The 26,210-nt window shown below is 36.3% G+C and overlaps 2 protein-coding genes across 6 annotated transcripts in view; one reads left to right on the forward strand and one right to left on the reverse strand.

Moving 5' to 3' along the window:
• Window positions 1-26,210, reverse strand: part of SUPT3H (SPT3 homolog, SAGA and STAGA complex component) — a 252,745-nt gene that overhangs the window by 187,276 nt on the left and 39,259 nt on the right. The gene's annotated exons all lie outside the window — the stretch shown is intronic.
• RUNX2 (RUNX family transcription factor 2) overlaps window positions 25,904-26,210 on the forward strand; it is a 215,908-nt gene continuing 215,601 nt past the window's right edge. For 4 of the 5 annotated variants that reach the window (XM_057375424.1, XM_057375425.1, XM_057375426.1 and 1 more), the window contains exon 1: window positions 25,904-26,017. In XM_057375424.1, coding sequence (XP_057231407.1) covers window positions 25,960-26,017 — 58 coding nt within the window. In that variant the 5' untranslated portion in view covers window positions 25,904-25,959. The remainder of the gene's footprint in view (window positions 26,018-26,210) is intronic. The other variant, XM_057375423.1, reaches the window with a different exon arrangement.

Raw genomic sequence — 26,210 nt, forward strand, 5'->3', positions numbered from 1 at the left:
AAAAAAAAAAAAAAAAAAAAAAAAAAATCCCACTATAATTATCCCAATGGAAAAAAAAACCCTCAGAGCAGATTTGAGAATACCAAGAACTTTAAATAAAACTGCAAATAAGGTGCTGATCCACACCTTTTAAATACTTGTGAATATGAACTTTACCCATTAAAAACTTGAAGAAAATAAAACCAAAATTTCAAAGCGGATTTTCAGTGGGCCTTAGGGTCAATATTGAGTTTTTATGGGGCCACCAAGCTCTGCCTCTGCATGTATGTGTGTGGCATGGAGGCGGGTAATAGAGAGGAATTTGTGAAACTAAATAGATTTCAGATATCTTTAAATACTTATTTATGATCTCCAACTTCTAAGAAGTTGGGTCTGTTGATACAGACGGGAGAAAAATGCTGGCTTCAGAGATGGAGTGGGATGGAGCCGTGATCAAAAGCTCTTCAGGATAAATATAAATATTTAATACTGCCTTCCTGAAATTAGCAGCAACTACCACCATAAACCTTCTGAAAGTGTTAGGGCAACAGTTAACCCAAAAAGTTTCACCTATGAATGCAGAAAACCAAATGGAAAAACATTAACATCAACCCGCAGTACCATGTTGGGACAAAACACAAAGATATATTTGCTTTACAAGGAAAACTCACTCCTTTTTCTCAGACTGGTGATCCCAAGATTTCAAAGATTAAAAAGTATTTCTTGGCATGTCAGATAAATCTCAGCCATTTATACTGTTCTTTATATGAGTGGTATTTTTTCTCTTCAAATCCTGCATCTGAAATACACTGCATGGCCACTTAGTCTGCCTACTCTAAAATCACGGATCCATGTTGCTTTTGGTCCAAATGTACAGATACCACACGTACAAACTTTGCCAGTTTTTAGTATGGATTTTGTATAGTTAACATTTTGGCAACATCCTACCATAAAGAAATAATTTGTGTCTGTGATTGTTCATTTTATGAAAAATAAAAACCTAAGTCTGAAGGAAACCTAAAGATGGAATAGGAAGCTCCTTGCTTTATTCTGCTGAGATCTAAGAATTCCTTCTTTCCAGGTTTTCCTTCTTCCTTGTTGTGTTTTTTCCCTAATCAGTGTGTTACAGAGTCAGTGATCACCAGCTGGCCTCCAAAGGCTTGGCTGTCAATTAACCTGCACTTCACACATACTGCAGAAAGAATGCAAATTGAGTATARACATAATCATGTGCCTTTTCACTGTTTCATTCTGAGCTAAATGACCTGGAATCATCAGAAAAATCACAAAAACATTCTAAAAAAGAACATGCCCAGCAAGCTTGCTTTCATTTTCAAATACAATAAAGAAAATGTGTACAGACCATTTCAGACCTCCATGGAAAACAAAGACTGGGTAGTCCTTGGGAAATAATGGGAGTCAAAGCCATTGCCCAGATACATTTTCAAGGGAACCAGATCATTCCCCAAGTGAAGGAACTGAGAACATTCACCAGGCACAGAGAAGGATGACAGTGTCCTGATCAGAAGAAATAAAATGATACAAAATGCAAATAAATAACAGAAGGATGAGCTTCACTTTTTCTTGGTCTGTCTCTCACTTCTAAAATATCATAGATCATCATTCCAGAAAGTCTTAGGGGCACTTTTCTTCTTGTCTTCCATTCCTGCATGTAACCCTCCTTCAGTAGATTACTTCCTTGCAATATATAAGAGGTTATTTTATTTATTCACCTGAGATGTTATCTGAGTTTTATTCAAATCAAGTGGCAACAGATATTTTGAGCATCCAACATTAGCACCAAGAGGTGTCACCATTAATTGTCCCATAGTAAAATTCATGGGCCAGTTCCTTACCAAGCAAAAGSTCAATCACTAGCAAACATCCTAAGGGACAGATGAGCCATTCTGAAACTTTAAATCATAACCAAATAAAAAGGAAATTTCTATCCATGGACCAATCTTCCAATCCCTCCCTAATCAATCACTACAGACTGAAAGRTTATTAGAGCAGAAAAGAATCGCTACCATAAAACAGTCCTGGTGTCTCCTGAACCTCAGAATTCTACAACCAGCATCAAAATCTGCCACGTAAAGGCAAATTATCAATATTAACAAACATTGTGATACACCAAGCAGCATCTCAGAATAAAAACTCAAAAGAAGGGAGAAACTCGTATTATTAATTGAAGAACTGTATTTTCAGTGCAGTATCTGGAGATGAAACTGCTTTCTGCTACCATAACCCACACTGCCCTGAAAGGAGGTGAACAGCAATTTCATGGACAAATTAATCTCAACACATTTCTATAGAGCTCGTCATCAGTGAAAAATTAAGCTGTAACTCATGGGTTATTCCAAACTGATTTCACTTCCCAAACAGCTCTGTGTACTGTCTGATGGTATTTGGCCAAAAGGGATATGTTTCAGGGGAATTGCTGCTTGTCCCTGGATCAGGTGAAKATGATTATCTCCTTCCCCAAACTCCTCTGAGTTCTGAGTCCACAGTGTCAGACTTAAACAAGGCCAGTAGTGSTAATACACAGCATCTACTTATAAAGCCAACAATTACCCAAACTAGTTCAAGTTGCAAGAACTATTCTGGATATTACAGAGGAATTTCAAAATAAGGCCAAAAAAAAAAGCTCATGTTCARAAAATACAGGAGGAGATAATGCCTGAAGATTATGTTGCTCAGRAAGCACCAGTAGAGAGCATAATTCCCTACAACAAAGAAAAGAAAGCCATGCTTAGGGAGTCCTTTTCTACACTTCAAGAGTTTTATCCCTACAGCAYTTTCTCACAGCAAGAGGCCACCCCAAATGTCTTCTGTAAAGGCTTGGATTGGACCTTGCTTTTGCTCCAACATTCCATTAACATTAATAGTCATCACATGCCTTTACATAAAAATGTGAGCACATGTAACTGGAAGTGTCAGTCTGAAATTCATTCCCATGCTAACCTACAGACACAACCTTTCATTATATTAAGAGCAAAATATTWTAAAGAGCTAGAAACAAAGGTAATCACCTCTAGCGAATTCATAATGTCTCATCCTGTTCAAATGCAGCATCAGAAAGCATACTCACTCATACAAAATAAAACTGGAATGATTTAATTTTATGCTGTACACTGCCTGAAGCCTACTTTCTGATACAAAGAAATACATTTATTTACATGAACTAAAAAAAGATTTGCTGACCTTCTCCAGCAAAGAGAAATCTGAAAATTTTATCTTTTCCTGACAGAAAGTTTGATATTGAGGCAGGTAGCCAGACTAACTTATAGTATTAGTGAATGCAGCTGTGATTTTAATGGAAATTTAAAGAAGTTGACTTGACTTAACAGTGAATTTCACAGATACTTTAATCACACTCTTTTTTTTTTCTGTTGCATTCCATTGCTGGGCCCTGGTTTAAAGTATGTGATGATCCCTAAGAAGAAACATTACTTAGATTTAACTACATAAAATGGATCCAGAGAATGTAAACAAAGTTCCTTTTATTGTAACCACAATTTGATTCCATTAAGCCCAGGAGCGATACATATGGGCATACATCTGAATAAYTGTCTTTGGAATTCCTGCACCACCTTGACCCCGAGGACCTTTCATGCAGCTCTACTTCTGAGACAACTTAGCCTAGTGAAAAGAAGGAGTTTTTCCCTATATCTCKGTTCACATCAGTTTTGAGGAATGCTGCAACTGAGACCTCATCACATTCTGGTCTGGTTTTGCTGAGAAACAAGGCAAAACGAGTAGTGGATGTTGTCAGAACTTCCTTCCCCACCTCTCTTTTTTTKACCTTCTTTTCCCTTGACATTTAATCCTTCCTTTCCACTCTTGCATTCTCCCATCAGCTTCTGCTGTCCTAAACCACTCCCACCCTGTTTCATCTACACATCTATGAACCTGTTTCAACCTTTTCCAAGGGTTAAAAGCTGGGAGACTGGAAAACCTGAAGATGTGGTAGGTTGACTCCAGCTGGCAGATAAACACTCACATAGCTGCTCATTCCCTGACCTTCCCCCAYGTCCACGCTGCCCCCAAAATGGGGTGCTGCTCCTGCAACATCCAGGACAAGAAAGTCATTTAGCACAATGCAGATTACCTGGAAAAGARGAGTCCATTCAAACAAAATCAGATCTCAAGGTGGAGCTACATATTTCACAGAAAAATACACACCAYACCTGCAAAACAGGCAACACTGAACAGAAGATCTAGAGCAGATATTCAGTTTATTAGGAGTGCCCCCTACAATAGTAAATAAAAAATGTTTGTGGTAACCAGATGTACAGTTGAAAGTGGAAAGTTATTTCACTTCTCAATGTCTTGTTCATGCAATAGATATTAAAATCATCATCCCAGTCCCAGAATCCATTTTGGAAAGATAGGATAAATAAGTTGGTGACTAGAAAATATAACAAAAGAGAGAGAATCCAACTTTTCCAGCTTGGTAAAAAACATCAAGAGATGACTCAATACCCTAATGAAAGTACTTTTCATAAATATGACACCTCAATGAAAAGGTGTGGCAAGTTCTGCTTTCTGTGGGGAAGTAAGAGATGTTACAGCCTGGCAATGGAGTAGGACACCACACAAGCAACAGGATTGTAGTCACTGCACTGGAAATACAACGTATTAACAAACAGGAAACAGACTGCCTAGAAATCTTTAAAAATTGGCAACCAACTCAGAAGTATCTATTATTAAATTATACATTTGATGGTTTGTCATATGTAAAAATATCAAGAAACAGTATTTTTTATTAATTATTTTCCTTTAAAGCAGAAGATTGAATGGTGCAACAATATACATAGTTTCAGTATGGAGCAAACAAGAAAATTTAGTAAGAAAACATATTAACAATAAACATRTAAATAAAGATTTCTAAAGTTCCTAGTATATTTATTAGAAACTGGGTCAGACTCTAACTACAAGGCTTCAGAGAGATCTTACAGCAGTTTGCAGTATCTGAAGGGGGCCTACAAGAAAACTGAGGAGCAACTTTTTACAAGGGCATGGAATGAAGCTGAAGGACGCAGGATTTAGATTATATATGTGGAAGAAATTCYTTAACTGTGAGGGTGGTGAGACAWARGAAAAGGTCTATGTAGTGGGTTGAGAGGTTYTCTCTGCCCCATCCCTGAGATCAAGGCCAGACTCCACCGGCTTGGAGCAATCTGGGATAGTGGAATATGCTCCAGCCCATGGCAGGGAGTTAGAAMTTGATGGTCATTAAGGTCCCTTCCAACCCAAACCATTCTATCATTCAAGGATTCTAAATTTAGCAAGAATTAAATGTAACAAATGAAGCTACCTAAAAAACCCAACAGCATCTATTCTTCAGAAAGTAGTTACTCTCATTCATATAACTCTCAAAATCGGTAATTCTGATTTTTCAATTAGTGTCCATATTTAGAAACCTAAATGGATTTGGACTCATTTGCAGAAGTGCTGAGCACTTGCAATTTGCCATGAGACACATGACGTTGCCAGAGCTCCACACCTATGGAAGTCTTACCACATTTCTGTGGATATCCAAATATGGATTTATCTGTTGAACTTCAGGAACCCACAACTGAAAAAAATGTGGCTTTCATTTATATTTCTATTATTATATATTAATTTTTTATTGCTTTGATACTGTAATTGTAGTTATTACCTCAGCATCTCTCCTGCACTACGCTTTCCTAAGATAATGACTGGTTTAAATGTCAGTGGATCAAAYTGTTTTCGTTCATTCCAATATTTCTTTCACATGTTAATACTTTTTAAATTAAATCATTCCCTCCAAACTGACATCACAGATTTAACAGTTACTTCCTGATTAGAGAGGAGAGGAAGATGAATAAGTCAAACTTTTCAGAAATAGATGAGAATTTTTTTCAAAGCATATCTCTCGAACCCCAAAATCCCAACAGTTAAATAATTATAAACCAGATAGTTCTTTACACAGAAGTTTTATCATATAATCATGATGCTGATCATTTAGAACTATCCAAAACGTCTCCAGCATTTTTAAACAGCTAAGCACAGTTATTTTTAAAATCAAACATATGTGCTTTTTTTCTGTTTATGTCTTCGGAAAGAACATTCTGTATAATGAAAAACATGACCAAATTTTTCACAGTACATCACTATAAAACCCTATAATTGACTTTTTGGGTTGGTTTACTCTATATCTATTTTTGTCCATGTAGAAAACAGCAATGATGTGGTGAAAAGACCAAAATGTAGGTCCCATTGCAGGATAAGGCTCCATCCTGATTAGTGAAGTATCATGTTTTTCCTGGGAAACATGCCCATTTTGTAAAAGGGAATTCAGTCCACATGAACCTCCTSTTTAGAGGAGAAAAAAAAAAGGAARGAAAAAAACCATCCTTTTAAGCAGCACAGACTGTAGTGATTGCTCTCAGCTTTGGTTGAGCAGGACTCACAGAGCCTTTCCATTAAACAGAAGGCAGCTCTGCTGATTATAAAGCTGCCCCAATATGAATCTTCTGCTTTTAAACAATATTATTCAAGGTTTAAGAGCCAAGATTCGCTTATTTTTATTTTACTTCAACCTGAAATGACAAAATGCTTATCACCTATTCTTCTCAGAAGAAATAAACTTTCTAAAAGCAACACTAGTGGTGGGATTATATTAACTGTTTCAATTACTATGGAAGACAATAACTCAATGCAAATGAAAATCAACCTGAAATAGTAACTCAGAAAAAATAATTATCTGCAGTAAAAATTTCTCATCTTAATTATTATCCACACGCAAAAATTAATTTAGATCATGCATTTTATTTTACAAAGTATTCTCATTCTTCTYGGAAAGGCCTTTAATTTTTATTATCAGAGATTACTCACATGCCCCAGTCACAGAGTRCAAAGAAACTCTGCAGACACATTTCCAAAGGAGTTCGTATGCCAAAGGAAAAAAATAATCTAAAGCAATCAACTTCTTTCAGAGTTAATTAAAATAAATCACAAGACATTAAACTTTGACTTARAAGTTTGAATAAAATACTGTTATCTTGCAAATTGTTTAGCAGCAAGATACRCCATAATTGCTCTGAGGTAAATCTTTGAGAAATTGAAGATGACATTTAAATCACAAGCTTGGGAAAGGGTGAACATACCATCCACAGCCAGAAAGAGAGGATAGGCTTATGAAGAAAGGTAAGCTATTTCCTTAGCTCAGAACTCAGCTAAACTGAAGCTGCAGTCACTAATATCATCACTGATATTAGATTATATCAAGATTAAAAAAAAAAAAAAAAATTAAGGGTCTGATCACAGTATCAGATGTTTCAATAAACCCAGAAAGTGCAGGAGGTCAGGTGTAGTTTCTCTCTCGGGGTGACAATCTCTTCAATGGGATGCACTTACAYTTGTAATACCTCAGGACATGTTCCTTCCCCAGCCAAGCCTCACTGAATTGCTTCCACAAGCAAAGATGCTCATTTACAAAAGTGACTGCAGAATCTGCTTCAGAAATGGAACGTGATGAATGTCTTACAGCCTTAGGAGTGACTGACGGACTATTTTCATTTCTTTGAGGTTTTTTTAATTACCAAAGGAAAAGGAAAGATGACACAGATTACCCTAACAAAATTTAAAATTCTTAGCTGTATTTATTTAAGAAGCTTTAATGATACAAACATGCTATGGAAATGTAACAGAAGAACAGTCAATTTTAACTAAAGTTGTAGGAGAAGTGGTTGCACTTAAAGAAAAAAAAAATTAAGTCAGCACATTTATAAAGAAAAAACTAAGCACATCTGAGATTAAGGTCCCACCACACATCTTAGAAGAGAAGCTCTGAAGTCAACAACACTATTTTGCACCATTCACACAGAAGAGTGGAAAAACTACTCTAAAGACCTACCCCAAAAACAAACACCACGTGATAAGTACAGTAACACACACTTAGGGCAAAAAATCTGATGGTCACATCCAAGGACCAGACTGCACTTCCTGGCGGTGCTCTCCATCATTTTGAGTGTGAAACACTGACAACAGTAGGTGATGTTTCAGGTGGGGAAAATGTGTCTGAGTCAGCTTCTGCTTCCTTCCAAGTCAGTGGAGAGAAACGTGTAAGGATTCATCTGACTGATTTCAGACCCTTCTTTTCAAAGGAATCACTGCCTAAAATCATTTGTTTCTCACTGCTGGCTGTGGAAGGAAGGGTTGTGCTTCACTCGCTCAGGTGCATACGCTGACAAGCAGAAATGTGAAGTTAATGAAATGAATCCCTCTTACAACAACTATTCAGCCRTAAGTGAACAGGAAGAGGAGATTCATGCCTGGTTAACACCAGAAATAAAATGTACTTAAGAGTTACAACAGAAGTTTCTGCCATCACTGAGAGATTTACCACCGAGGAGGGACATGGGCTTTAACAAGACCCATCTTCTGGTCCAGGGAAAAATGTAATGAGAACCAGCATGGTTCAGACTGTCCTGGAACTGAAGGCAGTGACTAGCCCTCAGCAACAGACCCAAAAGGTTTTGGAACTAGAGCTGCTYCAGTGTTTTTAAAACTCTATCCAACTCTGTGAGGTTAAAATATTCTAAGCAACGGAAGGGTTCAGAAGCAAAACACACTGAATGTTCCTCTTCATCCAATGGAAAGATTGCAATTAGTTTTGCTCTTACACAGGAAACATTTCTGTTGGAATTCACAGCAAAATCCATTGATCTGTAGGTACGCTCAATCACTGAAAACAGCACAGGTATTAAAAACAAATCTCTCCTTGTTGATAGCAATGTGAAACAACTGAGTGGTGGGTAAAATACCAAATCATTCAATCAACAGGAGACGGAAGGGCCGTAAGTCAGTGTTACTGAACCATTYCTTYTGCCACCACAGAATCTYTTGGTGATATCACCAAAATCATGATATATTGCATCATTGCATATCACCTGYATAGCATGGAGCTGATGAAAAGCAGAAAGACTTCAGAGTCCCTTCACTGAGTTGAATTAAAGAATTCCTGTTATATATAACTCATGAAATGTATTTGTATTTCCAAAACTTACATCATGGACTGATGGTTGGGTGGGTTTTCTCCTCTCATATGAGCTGCCTATTGCACAGCTGTCCCCTTGCACAATCCTTACAGTTTTCCTAATTAACCAATTCTGGCCCTGCTATAGACAAAACAGTGAAATACATGAACAAGAGACTCAATATGGGTTTGCTAAAACAAGACAAATTCCTCCCAATTAAACACTTTGCTTACATTTTAACAAAGTTATTTACTTGCTACTTCTAGGGAGAAAAACCCCAAACACATATTTGGATGACTTATTTGGAACTACTAATGATGCTCCACATATGCCAGTATTATACTAATTGTCTGGCTCAACCCACACTCCAGGCTTTCCCAGCAATCAGCAGGCACATYTGGATAAAGTGGTTTCATTTTTACATCCTTTCAAAATATTCACACTGCTACAACAATTAAGCAAATGAAAAATGTAACAACATTCTGGCCAAATCAAAATTGATTTGCTGTTTAAGGGAGGATTATGTTTGCTATTAGTTCTTRCTACTACAGTAACATCAGACACCAAAACAGTCCATAAAGTCTAGGCATCAAAATAAATGTCATTTTCCTTTCTAACAAGAAAAAAAGTAATTTAATCTCAAATGTTCTCCTCCACCACCTTTGCAGATAAGCATGCATACACATTGAGTAGGCAGGTAGTCATACAACAAAAATTTCACTCTACCATTCAGCCCTGGAGAGTAATTTATAAAAATATAAAAATACATTTGTGCTAATCTGAATTTTCCGTGTCACTTGGAGTAAAAAAAAATCTCAAAAAAATGAACAGACCATCTTCAAAATTTCTTTGGAGATGGGGTCATTCACAGGCCAGAGGAGGAGCAAGAAAAGCATACAGTCAAGTCTGTCTTACTACAGATACTCTATATTTAATCTAAGAACAGAAAGGAAAAGAAGCTCAAGTACCTTGTGCTTGACAGAGGTGAAGCTTTTACATAATCACCTGGTGATGCAGAAATCAGATCACAGAACTGCTACTCTTTAATGGATGAGAAAGAGGAAGTTAGAAACTTTTACCTACTAACTCTGGAAGTAATCAACATTCAGAGAAAACAGATCTGCACTTTACGCAACCATTAAGGACCTACTGACAATATGTGTGGTCCTTCTGCAATTCCAAAATATGATACCAACATTTTTGAAGTGAGTTCTGAATAMGCTTTAGATGAGATTAGACACATTYGCACCAATCAATCTTTCAAAAGGAAGTTGATTTACTAGTTTACTGTGTTGAAACATCTGACAAAGAAAACACTAAGTGTTTGAATATGATCATCATAAATCTGTGACAATATGAGGATAAATCAGTCCAGGTAGCAATGTGATAATTTTTTGTGTTTCTACTCCATAAAAAGATGTATAAAGTTTGCCCTCAGGCATATATAAAASTGTGTGGTTGAAATCTAAGAACATAAATGCTGGATGCAAAACAGAAAGAAAATATCTCAAATTAAGTGTTAATAACAGACACACCCATTATGATTTCAGTACATTTTGTCTGTCCAGCATGTTAAGACCTTATAAATTATCACTTACAATGTTGTATTTTTCAAACACTACTGGAGTTTTTTCATTATTAAGCACACGTTAAGGCTTATTTTTTCATACCTAGGGATGACATGGAACCAAATTTATGYCCAAAGATATTCATCAAAGCACACTCCTAGGAAAAAAATGCAGGATATACTAAATATGCAAAATAATCTTTCCCAAATGTCAGTCATTTTAGATGAATTATTAGAATTTTAGTTGCCTTAATACCATGGGTATTCACACACCTTTCATTGGGGCAATTTCCTCCAGAAAAGGACTTGCACAGGCTGCCCAGAGAAGCTCTGGGTGACCCATTCATGGAAGTGTTGGATGGGGCTCTGAGCAACCTGGTCTAGTGGAAGGTGTCCCTGCCCATGGCAGCGGGGTGCAATGGGATGATCTTTAAGGTCCCTTCCAACCCAAACCATTGCATAACTATATGATAAAATTAATTTAAAACCAGCATTTTCCAGACTTTCTGAAGTAATAACTCCCAGCCTACATGAATCCTCACTTTTATGACACATACAGCTACTGAGGGTAGTAATACAGCTTTCAGGAGGCCAATTCTTCCAGAAAGATCGGGCAAAATGATTAAAAAGAACAACTGGAGCACCAAAGAAAGAGGCTTTAAAATGTTAACAAAATAAAGATGAGTATAAATGGGGAAATCAGAAAACCTCAGAATAACTAACCTGATAAAATGAAACTGGGAAACACCTTACGGTTTTTAAAATTCACAATGAAACATTAATGTCTGGATGAGCAATAAATTACAAAGCCAGTGAGTACTACAGAGGTTATATACTTCTGAAAATACTTCCACAGAAGCACAGCCCATTTACCTTCACAGGAATAAGCAATTAAWGTTCTTAAGTTCCTGTATCCTGATTTTACAGCACTTAAGCATTTAGACACTTAGATCAAATCTTTGAAGATTTGGGGACTTTTCCCCCACGGTAATACACTGGTACACAGTATGTAGCACTGTAATCTCACTGCTGTTATCAGCTTATCTGTACACAAACCCTTCAGAACAGGGATCTGCACAGAGATCAAGTTCTCTCCATCAAGGCCAGCACTGAATTCTTAGGGAAAACCCCTACTTGATTTTGTCTCCAACAGACCTAAAGCATTGCCTAAGGTTATGACTAGACAACTGTGTTTTATAGCCACAGATAAACTTCACCTCCATGATCTTCTCTTAATCCTTTTAAAACTACAGTAATTTTTGGCTTCTTCAGTACGTTGATGAATTCAACACTTTAATTATGCACTGTTTAAAAATTACTTCCTTGTATTCATTTTAAGCCTGTCATCTGATAATTTAATTAGGTGCCCCTAGTTTTTGTTAGGAAAAAAGGGAATAATTGTTTCCATTCAGTTTCTCCACATTGCTCATAATTCCAGATTTCTATCACATTCCCCTCCTAGTTGTGTCTTCCCAGGCTTTTAGCACCTTGCCAGTTTAGTTTCTCCTCCTTGTACAGAATTCATTCAGTTCTAGAATGCTGGTTTTAAGAACTGGGTGAGCGTAACAGCAAAACCATTAGTAACACCATTTTGCCCAGATACACTCAATTCCTCTAAAATCAAACCTATTTTTGACAACTACTAAGCCTCAACCACCAAGCTTTTAGAGCCCTCCAGTACTAATCTTCTTTCTATGAAAATAAACAGCCCAGAAATCACGTGGGTTTATCAGCAAYGAATTTCACCTGTTTTGTCACGCACTCAATTCTGTGCAATCCTTGGGTGACACTATACAACCACCATTTCACTACCCCAGATAACTTTGCCATTCGCTTTCTGACTTCTCCAGGATGGAGGAGAAGTGAGGATTTCTTGGGGCTGTCCTGTGCAGGGCCAGGAGCTGGACTTGATGATCTTTGTGAGTCCCTTTCAATTCAAGAGATTTCATGATTCTGTGAAGATCCTTGCAAGTGACTTTACTCTAGYGTGAAAATTAACTTTTGCTATTCTTGAATTTCTTACCTTTTGTTTGTCTGGCACCTTACAAAAAAGGATTTCTTCTTTATATCCCACTACATATTGTAAAGCTTAAAAGATTAAAACTACCCAATTCCCCGACAATTTTACAATTTCTTCTTAGCAGTAAGACAGAACCTGTTAATATGTGAGTTTGCAGCTTGACAGGATGTTCAAYAGTAATTATAAACAATTTTGTGTTGAAACAATGTCCTGTATTGACATTTAATTGATACTCACTGATTTAGACATTCACTCACTCTTCCAAGAAACCTTATTTTTAGTCAATAGCTGTGGTCATTAAATAAGTCCTTACTTTGTACTAGATGAGGAACAAGCAGTAATAAACCACACTGAATGCTGTTTGAATAAATTAAGTRGCAATACTTGAAAATAATAAACACTTCTGCTTTTCATGCTTTTTTTTTTTTTAATTCAAAGCACACAGAATGGAGCCACATATTGTGGATAGAGGATAAAGAAAAAGGGGTGATCAACTCTCATATGACAACTGAATTTTGTGTTTAGTCATGAAAGCTCTAAATTTGAAGTTACATAAACAGAAAACTAATGCCACTGGCAAACAGCCCTGGTCTGTAATGTTCTATTTGGGATTCACTGGTTAAAGCAGAGGAGACACTGAGCTCTGACAAAGAACGATATGGGAGATGACATCAACTTCTTTCAGCAAATGAGCTCAGCGTGCCAGCGAGCTGACAAATTAGCTTCTAAAAACCACTAACAGTAGCTTACAAAGTCACAGCTGTTATCCTGTTTTGAACAACAAAATGTTGATCTCGGTTGAAATGTCTAGTTTTACAGAAGATTTGTAAGCACCCTAATTTTTTTTATTTTTTTTTTTTAAACAAAGGAATGAATTATACTGAAAGAGGCATGAGGGACAGGCAGTGACTGTACTCTGATGATTCCGTGGTGATGGTTAATCGACAAGATTAAGAAGAGCACTTGCTTATGTTCTGCACCCTCCTTACATTTGAAAAACTCCCTAGAGATATAGGCTCAGTAGCAACATAAATCCACAAACACGACAGTACCACATCCACTGGCAACTTCTTCAGCTAACTCAAGCATTTCCCAGGATATTGAGAGTGGGAGGGAAAGGCAGCAAAAAGCCTGGCATCAGAAAACTTGTAGAAGATTCCATTAATGGGGTTAAACCAATTGAAAGATGCTAATCCTATACAAAACAAATATTCTTCAGTGCTGATTGGGAGACAAAATTAAAAAAAAAAAATCATAGTATTACTTTGCATTTCAACTATTTGAGCAGTGTAAACCTTCACTATCACAACAAAGTATCAGGCAGTCTTCTCTATTTCTCAGTGGTACAGGGGACTAAAAATTCTATCTAGCACAGAAAAACTCAGTTAATCTCAGTGCTCCCATGACCCTCATCACTGGCATCTGAACAGCCCTCAAGTGACAAAAAATAAATTTGTTGATGTTTAAAGAAAAAAACAAAACTTTTTACAGATGACCAACTGAAGGAGAGAACAATTTACCTCACTGCCTGAAGGTTCAAACAGGAGTCTGATCTCATCTCTCAAGCACTAGATTACAGCCCTCGGTCACTAAARCATTCTCTCTGCATTTTTACAGCTCACTCTTTCATAAAATTGCAGTAATTTCAGCACAATCATTCCTGATTTATGKTAAATGAAGGGAATCATCAAGGTAGGACAGATGTGTGCCAAATTCCAGTGACTACCCAAAGCCAGTAAAAAACCAAACTACTGGTCAGAGCTTAGATTGAAATTTCTAGGATTCTAAGTTTAGACACCTAATAAARGTCTTTATTTATTAATGTTACAGAATGCCCATTTCTATCAACACAGTTTTGCTTGTTTGCTTTTTAATCTTCACCTAAAGTGGAGGTAGAGTAGCAATGACTTAAATAWGACTGTGGGCACATGAAGAGCTGAACAAAACAATGTATTTACAACAGGAAGTTACCCAAAAACTACATGGCCAATGTGCCAGGAGTTAAGGCCACATAAAGGTTACCAGGCCACTTGGCAATCAGGTGAAGGAGACTTGCAGCATCAATCATTTCCAATATTGTGATGGGATCTGGTCTTCACAAAGCTTCCCACTGGAATCTATAAAAGGTTGCACGGGCTCTTGATCACAAACATGGACATGCTGAGTTCCAAATTACAAAATTTATGTTTGGAAAGCATAAGCAGTGAAGCTCATCTATGTACAAGGATATGGAAACATCACAGTAGAATAGAACACTCCTTTCAGCTGTGCCCCCTTTCAGAAATTAGACCATGGTATTGGATTTTAGAAGTGCACACATCTATCACTGACAAAATGAGCTGGTTAAACTTAAAAAGATGTAGAGATAAAGCTAAGCATTTTCACAAAAAGTACCCCCTCACTGCTACTGCAGAATGACTGAGAAGTTTGGGATTATATTTGTCTTTTACTTCTTTAATTTTCTTCTCTGCATACCCCCAAACGAACTATATATCTGACAGAGAAAGCCACATATTTCYCCCAAGAGTACTGTGAAGAGAAGAAAATAATTAACATTTGTTAAGTATTCTCATAGTGTGACATGTGCCAGCAGAGCACATGAAAGTTAGTAATTCTTCATAATAGAGTTTGAATACTGTGCAGGGAAGATGGCAAACAGCCACAGAATGAGCAATCAGTAACGAGAAAATCTCTGAGTAACCAACTCTGAAGTGAGCAGCATTCCTTCCATGCAAAGAATGAGTTCTAGAGATGACCAAAAAAAAAAATAGAATCAATTAACAGCATTACAGTGTACCAAATACAGTAGGGCTGTGAGGAGGGTCACTGGAAACCTTAATTCTAGATTTTCTGTGCTAATTTAACCAACTTATTCTTCTAGTCTACAGCTTAGCTAARCTTACTGTTTTAGCAGTGGAACACACACACATGGAAAAACAAGCAAACAAAGGATAACAAAACAAACAAGGAAAAGACACAAACCCAMCCCATCAGCTGGGAATAGTTCTATTTGCAAGTTCTTCAGATTTTACCACTAAACAATTAGGCAATCTTGTAGAAAACCTTTATTATTTTCACTGTGCATCTGTCACATGTCCAATCTAGGAATAGTTACTGATGAGAGAAGAACWGAAAAGCACTCAAAAATTAAGTGTTCTGTAAAATTCATGAATTCTAAAACACTGGGCACAATAAGGTCTGTCTCTTTAAGTTTATTTCATTTATTCAAAAGAAAAAATAAAGCTTGAATTACTGTAGCTCCTATACACAGATAAAACAGATATGTTCTACCCACATCAGAAAATGAGAAGATTGARTTGCATTCAGTTATGAATTGGATTTGTTCTTCAATTAAAAGAGAAGAAAAATAAATCATGCTGAAGCTAAATGACAAACCAAAGGCTATTCCATTGTAATTTTGCCCAAAAGACAACTAAATTTGTTATTTCTTCAGCTCTTTGATCATTATGTTTAGCTTGTAAAGATGCCACTTACTACTGCAAAAACTCCATTTCTGAAAAGACTGGTATCATTTTTCCCAAAATTGAAATATAAACATTCAGCTGCAAAGCTGCTTCAAACCCACATTGGGTAAAACTGGACTTAAAAAGCAAGAAAACATTTAGATGCTCATTAAAAAATAGAAAGAAAATARAAAAGAAAGTAATTTGCARGACTTTGAAGAAAGGGCAACAATTAGCAATTTTACCAAATGAGCAGGGTAAGGATGACAAAATAAATTGAATATTCTGCGCTATTTCCAGATCCCACCAATTACTGAAGTTTCTTTTCAACAATTAGACTACTCTACCTATATAGACATACAGGCACAAACTGTGAAAGATAAAGGTTTTACATTTTACCCTTTGCAGAGATTACAGTTACTTTTGAGGGCCCCAACCCCAAAGCCCACGTCATGGGAATGAACTCTGGCCCATGAAAGGCCACATTTCCTTCAGCATCAGTTTTGGCAAAGCAGCAACTGCCCAGAGCACTGCTTGAGCTAAAGAAACGTTTGGTAGCATCAAGCCTTACACCCTCCTGGKTTCCCAAAATACACAAAGAGTCTGGCTACCAGGAGCTGCTCTAGCATCACAATTACAGACTATGGAATGCAAAGGAAACAAATGTCACAGAGGACAGAACTCTTACAGCCAGCCATGGATTTTAGTTCAATAAAARTGTTATAGGACAGAATCTATAATGCAGATCTCAGACACCTACAATGAAGATTTCTTTAAAATGCCATGCCCAAATGATTCCATGCAAATATTAAACAATTAATATGCACCCTGGTGTGCAGGTAGATGAAACAGAGATTGGTTTGATTCTTGTACTAATCTTCAGACAGTGATAACCTTGATTCCAGTTTTTTAAGGCCTGGGACAACTAAAAGACCACTCCTGAAGCAGAATTATTTCAGGAAAGAATTTAGAAAATACAAGTGAATTCTGTATTTTTCAGCCTGGATCAATCTGTGACTACAGCAGTTTTCCAACAACACTGGGTTTTAGTGCTCCTGTTCCAACAAACTCCTTTTGCACTCACTAACAGGGAGTTTGGCCATTCAGCCCCAAAAGCAATTCAGGTGCTGAATGCCCATTCATTGCTACAGCCTGTCCTCAAATATGCAATACCCAACMGTCTCTAGGCTGTCCATCTGCATGATTTTGTGCCAGAACACAGAATTTCATCCTACTTAGTACCTCTGGCCYCTCACAGTAATCATAGCCAAGCAGCAGACCCAGAATCTAGGTTCTGAAATGGAAATCTACTTCACTTTGATCATGGGCTGGGTCTCCAAGTTAAAAGAGCCCTGTTTACCCAGCTGTCAATACTCCACAGAACTGATTCCTTTGGGGGCTTACTAGACACTTCCCTCATGCAGCCAGCAAGTACATGCAGTGATTTATCTTCTTAAAACAAATGATTATTTATCCATCTAAAGAGAAYAGAWATAAATGGTTAAAGTGATAAAAYAGCTAAGTATTAACAAGCAAGTAACATATATACTGCCACATCCACAAAGAATATTTCCTCAAAGCTTGCATTATTTATCTTAGAAGCTATAGGTCTGGATTCTGGCAACCAAACCACAGGGTCTCTCTGAAAACAGCCCAGCTTCCTCACTTTTGGGGTTGGAAGGTCAGAGGAGGAAGAGGTATGAGTGGAARGAATGATTGCAATTCATTTTTATTTTTCTTCGCTGTTACCACCCTTCAGTTACTAAGCAGTCTGTTACTAAGAGCATGACATAAAATGTGCATTAAAAAGAACAGACACCTGCTTATCTGGACAACATTGAACAGACTTTYTATAAATGCTGCCTGCTTTTTCCTCCTGAAGTGGAAAATCAACCAACTCTCCAGGACACTGGAAATGGCATACAATCATCTCCCATACTCTTCCCAACATCCCTCAAGTTCCAGTATTCTTCAGGCATACCTCCACAGSCCATTTTAAGRRCCATGCAGAGACAGCCCAATTCCCWCCAGAGAAGCTCAACCCCACACTGAGGACAGCCAGGCACTTTTGAACTGGCTATTTCAGAACAAATTGAGTTTCACGTGGCCTTGACAACAGCACAGAAGGCAATTCTGTCCTGTATTTGGTGTCCCCATGAAAAGGGGTGCATCTTCTAGCTCTTCATCCTGTTCCAGTGTCTTCATTTCTCCTCACCTTCAGTATTCTTTCACTACAAAATGGGAGCCATATTGTTAAAAACAAAGCTCATGAAAACCCAAGATTTTCTTTTTAACTTTCCTCCTTCCAATTTTATTCTTTCCATTCCCTTCTCAACCTCTTTTCAACTCTCTTCTCTCATGAATGATCTTCAGATGTCTTCTCCAACAGAAAACCACAATACATTTTTAATTACAARGGAAAGCTAAGACTGTTGACAAGCTGTGAAAAAGTAGCAAATCCAGGTGTAAATACTTTTAAAAAGAGAAAATAAACAACCAATAAAAAAAATTAGAAAAAGGAGGGAAGTACCTTACCTGATTGTACATTTTTTTTCCTAAAAATTACTGTTTACAGGACTGATGATCTCAAACTTCAGTAAGCATCATAAARAGCAGAGAAATATTTCCCCGTCAATCATTCCATAAGGAAATGTGTTGGGGCTGGGTTTGGTTTTTTTTTGTTTTGTTTTTTCAAAAATGAGAGAAGGAACCATGATAAGTAGCCATCATGCTCAAGTTCAAGCAGAAAACAAGACCAGCCAATTGCACACAAATAATTAATACTCTTCACAGTAGAATATGTGGAGAAAGTTAATAATAAAATTACAACTAACTGCTCTCCATTCCCCATGAAGTTCTTCACTTATTTTTTACTGCTGTTCATTATAATGGGGTTTTTCCCCTCCCTCTTTTTCATACTTTTCTTAAATGGCTGGCTGCATATATTTAATTGTATATTCCTCAGGGCAGGGACTATTTCCTTAATTGTCTGTAAAGCCCAATGCTATAAACAAGGGTCCTATGCAATGTTAAGTAATAAAAAATGAGTAATGTTTTCTTGAGAAATAGTCATGCATTAATTATGCAAGATAATCTGGAAAATACAGAACTAGGGAAAAAAACATATCGTTCTGAATCCATAACTTTTAAGCATCACTACCCAATGAATGGTTTATGATATTCCTTTTCAGTATTATATTTAATTTCTCTCGGGGTATTTAAAAAACATCTGCTCTGAAAGTTAGCAAATGGGTATTGTTTACACAGAAATTCTACAGGGTACAACCCCCTTCTACACTGTCAGTTAAACATACAATATTTTAAATACACATTATGGAGCCAACTATTGAAGCAGGCACTTAGACTGCAAAGAATATTCTATATATTAAAATATACATGAAAAACACTGTTCCCAAGTTATAACATATATAAAATACACATTCAAAATTCAGTATTGACTAAGTATGCAACTGAAAAAAAAATAAAATTGTTTTTATTACTTACTGAACTAATTTAATGTCCTAAATCTACATTGCTACAGACTTATACAAGCACAGAAGCTACTAAAATTGGTATAACTTTAAAACCAGAAGCAAATTTTTATTGMTGAACTATGCCCCTGAAAATGGCATTGATTATAAAAACAATGACACCAAATCTGAAGAGCATAAATACTCTGCCTTAATATTTTTTGAAATCTSTTCTCTAATCTTGACTGAGGTTTGAAAGTAGCAAGTCTGTATTTTTCCAGTGTAAATGTTGTGCAAAAGCTTTACMAACACAGATCTAAATCTGCAATTGCCATTACTAAAATAAATGAAAAATCTATAAGCAGCAGTGAAACTGGCATGCAAATAAAAGAACTGTCAAGACATATACTGCCTAAAAATAAGCTTACAATAACTATTTTAAAGACTGTGTGTGGTCTTACCCATATATTTTGGCAAGATGCACTTTCTCCAACCACAGCTAGATTCATCCAAAAGCAGTGGCACTGGAGAGTCTCTGTCTCACCTGTCAAACTTGAAGAACGTTGTTCAGCAGACCACCATGAGTCCATGGATAGGATCCACAGCACTACAGCAGCTGTTCTTGATAAGTGTTCTCTAACTAGAGAGGCAAGCGCTTCAAAAACCTTCTGTAAGAGGATCACCCTTAATGTACATGCATTTAAAAACAAACAGAAACAAGAATGTATCTAGAACAAGATTTTCAAGACATTTACAGTGCAGCAGCATCAGTGACCCCATGTGTATCTCTGTCTGATATTTGGAAATATTCGCAGAATATTTAAGTCTATTAAATTTATCTTAGAATTTAGCTTAATTATTTACCTCTCACAATTTACTATGCTCTTCAAACTGCAGACAATATAATGAAATAACTAGAACCCCTAAATCTTCACACGGCTGAGGAAGGTGAACTTTCCTCTTTTCAGTTCTTTTCCCATGTATGACATGGAAAATATTTTCACACCAATCTACAAAAAGATTAAAAGTGGGAAGGAGAGGTAGAAGGCTGCTTGGCTAAAGTAAAGGTAAGATTCAGTGAAAATGGGATGAAGGACAAAAAGCTGCTAGTTTTAAAATGACCTGAAAGGATATTTTGCCAAACAGAAAAATCTAATGAGAGACCTTATCTGAATTCTGTCAATATAAAATAAYTTTGACTGTTATTATAAAGCACATAATCACTAATTTCCAAAGAAATATGAATGTTTTCTAAAAATAGGTCACTGCTTTTAACTGCTGAGATCTGCTCTGGCTTAACTACTAGTAGCATTGTATCCTAGAAGCAGGAAAGGCTCTAGAGAGATTACTTTCACTTTTCCCTAGATATATTTAGTGTACTAACTAGCATAGTTAGGATATTATTTTTCTTTGGTTTTGTCAGTAGCATGTTTGAAATAAATTTTATTAAGTGGTAGTGTATGTAACATTGCATTGTGGGTAGCAGTTTCCTGCCTTAACCTAGCCACATCCTCAGCTGTTATATGAGACAAGTTTCCCATATTTTCTGCAAGTTGACTTTTAAAAAAAGAAAAAATACAGACAGGAGAAAATAGCTAGGAGGTTAGGATGATCTTAAACACCACAAATTGACTGTTTAGAATGGGTGCATCTAATCAAAAGGACATTTTTCTCAGTTGCTGTACAGTCTACAAGATACGGAACACAAGGAAAGTTATGCTTGTCAAAATAAATGTCTGAGCAAGAAGAATCAAGATGAGACATATCTGACCATTAMGCTGAAGCCCCTTATTCAAAGTCTGATCAGGGTTCAGATTATTTCACAGGAAAATAATTTTGCTATGCTATGAAGAAGTGAGAGAACTGGCAGCTTAAAGTGAATGAAAAAAAWTTTTGACTACTTGCTATTACATGATGTACTCACTGGTCAAGAGATGACCATCTTTTTAATTTAAACTGCTCAATTTAAGGTTTACTGTGATCTTTAGTAGCCTGATTGCACTGTAGAAAGAAACAGACAACACTTGTTTACTGTAGAAATGTATCAGCCCTTTTTTTCCTCTAAGCTTAGTGGTCCCAGGCACCATCCAGTTCAAACTATATCTTACCTAGAAAAAGGTTCTGAGGCAGACAAAGCCAGTAGTAACACTCATATGCTCACTGCTACTCTTGCAATAAGTYCTATTTTCAAATGAAGGAAGGCTAAAATCACCCTGTTGTTGCAGTTTTTTTTAATCAACAGGCAGTTTTAGTCTTTGCTTTAAAAGATTGGTATAAAGTGGTATYAGCACACTCTGCTGCTGCAGAGATGTTGGAAATGAGACGTCTACAAAACACCTGAGTCTAACAACAGACRTTTCCTATAATGTGCAGATATTTGAAATCAAATAGTATTTTAAATATATTGGCTGTGAACCATCAGAAAACACAGTTCTCTTCYTCTAAAAATTATAATTACTCCTCAGTTTGAAAAACAGAGCCAAGGGAAGAGGTTTCACTTACAGAAAAAAAAACCTGCTCTAGTGGAAAGAGATATATTAACAACACCTACAGTGAATACCTGGATCTGAGGAAACTGCATCAAGACTTACTGAATTATAAAAATCAGCATCTTGTATAGTATATATTGTAAAACTTGCAAGTAGATGTAATCTAACAAGTTTTTCATCATACTGCTCTAAGCAGAGTATTTATATCATTCCAGTTGTAACATAGAAACAAACATTTAAGTACAAATAAACTTTCAGCAGAGTATCACACTGTTTATACGCTGGATGAACTTTTGAGTGACATAAGGCAAAATGTTTGGAAGTAAAGCATAGCTTAAAAGGTCCAAAACACGTTTCAAGAACAGTGAAAGATGTAATTATCTTTTAGTGTTGCATTACAATTGACTTTTAGATTTCACTTGTCATCAAAGATCAAGCTCATAGTTTACCAGAGAAATTCCTTAGCATAATACTTCCTTTGTAAGTGTAATTGGGACTCAAAGCATCCCCTATGGAACTCAGAAGTGAACTTCCATTTCTGTAGATGTACCTTTTAACCAAGAGSCTGTCAAGCGTTAGTCTTCAATCAAGACACTGATTTACACAGTGGATTTTAAGGATTCTTGCATCTGCTTCGTCAGAAGTGCAAATTATACCAAAAGAAGCCAGAAGTTTTACAGGTATTTGGTCTCAAAGTTTGGCTTTATAATCTTTCTATACTAAAAAACCTGCATTTTTTTCAGTGACAGTTTTTACAAACTACATCTCGATTACTCAGTTGCAGTATTTGGCTTTGTGTTTTTGGTTGATTTTGCTTTACTAGATGAAGATTTTTCTGACTTTTCTTGCTCTTGATTTGAACAGGTGAAAAAGTAAAATAAAAATCTTAAAGGTATCAGATGAAAGCACAGCAACAAAATTAGAGAACAACTTTGCATACACAAGTAAAAGCATGAAAAAGCCATTCTGGAGAAAGCCTGAGCACAGCATTTCAATGCAATAAATTTTTATATCCAGACTTCTTTAGGAAGTTCAATATTCTAATACTTAAGATATGACTAAATATAAATTGCAGAGTTTTGAAAATCAAACTACTTTCTTCATATGAATGGAAATAAGTATTTAAGATCAAGACAACAGTTATCTATTATTCAAAAATACTGTGCCTATCTACCATTAAATAGAAGTTGATAAATACCTTCAATGTAGTTGAAAACTCTGAGTTTAAAATTTAAGAGCTCCACAAATAACAGAGGCAGCAACCTCCAAAAGCTTTTGCTGCATTACAAGTTGATTAAAACTTTAACGCACACAAATATAATCAGTATTTGAAAAGATTAGCATTCTTTCCATCATTTTTATAGCCTTAAGATTTTTTCATTGACGTTCTTAACCATACAGGGAAAACATAAATAATAAAAGCARTCAGTGAAAAGAGAATTAAATATCACCCTTACTTTTAAATGGAATGGTTTTTTTTTTTGTAGAATACTCCTTTTTCATTTTATGGTCAAATTCTGTATGTTTGGCAACATGTAATAACTCTCAAAGTATTGAATAAAGAACAATGCAAATTACCTTGCAATAATTATTATGAAAGAAGTTTTTATGAACAGGGATTCATGTTTTTTAAATTATACAACAAAAATAAAAACAATGTATTTTTTACTGAAAAATCCTTTCTCATTTTTCCCATCCCCACAAAACAGAGAACCTGCTCTCCACCCACCCCTCCATCTATTCAAATCCCACTATTCCTGGTAATTTCTAAGGGAGAAAGCTCAGGACAAAGAGGAAAATAAAAAAAAGAGGGGTGGCAACTCCACAGAGATGTGTTTTATTTTACAAATAAAACCCAAACAGTATCAAGAAAATGTTTTACACTGTTCTTCTGCAGCCCAAAAAATTATATCCAAAAAAAAAAAAAAAAGAAAGCATACAGCATTTTACATGTATTACTGCTGTTACTAGCTAGCCAAGAGCAATGCCTGCAATAGAAATAATGCCATTTNAAAAAAAAAAAAAAAAAAGGAAAATAATTTAAATTCACTCAGCTAAAACTTAAAAGTACAGTGCATCTGTGGTACAATCAGGATAATATGAAAAGTTCTAGATATAATGTCCAAAGAGGCAAAAAATGAGATACTTTCTCAAAGATGTTTCCAATTTTGTTCTGAATCTGAGTGAGCAAATCAAGACTACTAATATACACTGTCTGTGCACGTTACTCCTTACTACACACAGCATTTTGCAATTTATTTCAAAGCCTCTATTATAAACAAAAAAATACTGCTTTTGTTAACCCACTCCATACCGGTACAGTCAGGGCTTATGTTACACAATCAAAGTCAAAGTTACAATATGTTAAGTATATAAAAAATATTACACACACATGCACACAGATGACATTAAGTATTTGAATCTTACATATGCATCAAATTTATGTTTCATTTTATAACTAAGTGTTAACATTAACTGGTGAATTAAGTTATTTATAGTCTCCCCAAAAGTTTAAGACTGTTCTATTTCCCTTAAACACCAAAACTATAATAAGGAATTAAYGTAAGCACAACCCAAACCTCCCAACCCTCCCAGCTCACTCTGTTACACAACRTCCACGTTAAATCCTCCCAATGCCGGTATTCCAAAGCATCACTGCCAGGCTGCAGCACACAACCAGTTATGATATCCAAATGACATATTTTACCCCAAATATAAAAGAAACATAATTGCCCTTAATTTGCATTRCATAAAACTGCCAAGTAGTTTTGAAGGTATGTAAAGCGAGGCAGACATGATTTAAGATTTGCAAAGGAATCCCCAGACTAACACTTCTGTGACAGCCAATTACGGTGAAAAACACAACCCCAACAAGCAGCCTGCTACTAGACCTTAGGAAAGGTAAAGTTTCTTACAATGAGTTACAGATTCACAAGTATAAGACGACAAGGAGAAAAAGTAAAACAGAAGGAATCCAGCCACCCAGCAAATATGAAGCAGACCTAAGATCGTGATACAATCCAAAGATGTAAATTATTGTAAATCATCACTGTTGTTCAGAATTTCACACAGCCACTTGTGCCAATTTTGCTCACTTTTCCTCAGACACAATAATAAAGGAGGGAGAGGGAATGGGAGGGGGAAAAGAAAAAGGAAAAAAAAAAAGGAGGGGGAAGAAGAGTGGGGGGAACCTGAACTGAGAGTACAAATGAAGTTCTGCTGTCCATATGCTTTAACTGTACAGAAGCTTGGGCTCTTACAACATTTTGTACTCTCTCCAAAGCCTCATGAGTCACAAAAATTAAAAAGTTATATCCTTCTGGATGCCAGGAAGGGCCTTACCACGGGCCTTTTGTCAAAATACAAAAAAAAAAGAAAAAAAAATTTAAAAAGGAAAAAAAAAGAAAAAAAAGGGAGAGAGAGAAAGAAAAAGCCACAGTGTAGGCAGTCCTACTTGGAGTCCTCTGATGTCACAGCCACATGACTCGCTCGCTCCAGTAACAGTGCTTGCAAAAAAAGGAGTTTTAAAGCTTTTGCTTTTTTGGATTGTGTGAATGCTTCATTCGCCTCACAAACAACCACAGAACCACAAGTGCGGTGCAAACTTTCTCCAGGAGGACAGGAAAGAAGTCTCTGGTTTTTAAATGGTTAATCTCCGCAGGTCACTACCAGCCACTGAGACCAACAGAGTCAGTAAGTGCTCTCTAACCACAGTCTATGCAGTAATAGTAGGTCCTTCAAATATTTGCTCATTCTCTTTTTTTTTTTTGTTTTGTTTCCTTGCTTTTCACATGTTACCAGCACTGCACAATTTTTGACAGGGAAAAAACCAACTATAGAGTCTATGCAATCCAGGGACACAGTAAAACTAAAACAAGGTTTGGCTATGGTTTGTGTTTTCAGTTTGAGGATCCAAGAAGTATTTACACCAGAAGGTGAAAGCTCTGCGTGAACCAAGAGGGACTATGGCATCAAACAGCCTGTTCAGTTCAGTGACACCATGTCAGCAAAACTTCTTCTGGGGTAAGTGCTGCAATATTTGAGCTTCTGTTTTCCGCTGTCAAGAGTTTTCTTACTCTGAACAATACTGGTTATAGTTATCTGAGGAAAAAAATGCTGAATGGGATGTTAGAATGTTAAAATAGTAAACGTGGTTGTTTGGTGTTTTTTAGTGGGAGGAAGTAACTAAATAACTTCTGCAGATTTAAGAACAAAT

This window comes from Malurus melanocephalus, unplaced genomic scaffold (assembly GCF_030028575.1).
Source record: "Malurus melanocephalus ecotype Western Australia unplaced genomic scaffold, MMel_1.1 scaffold_249, whole genome shotgun sequence".
Lineage (NCBI taxonomy): Eukaryota > Metazoa > Chordata > Aves > Passeriformes > Maluridae > Malurus > Malurus melanocephalus.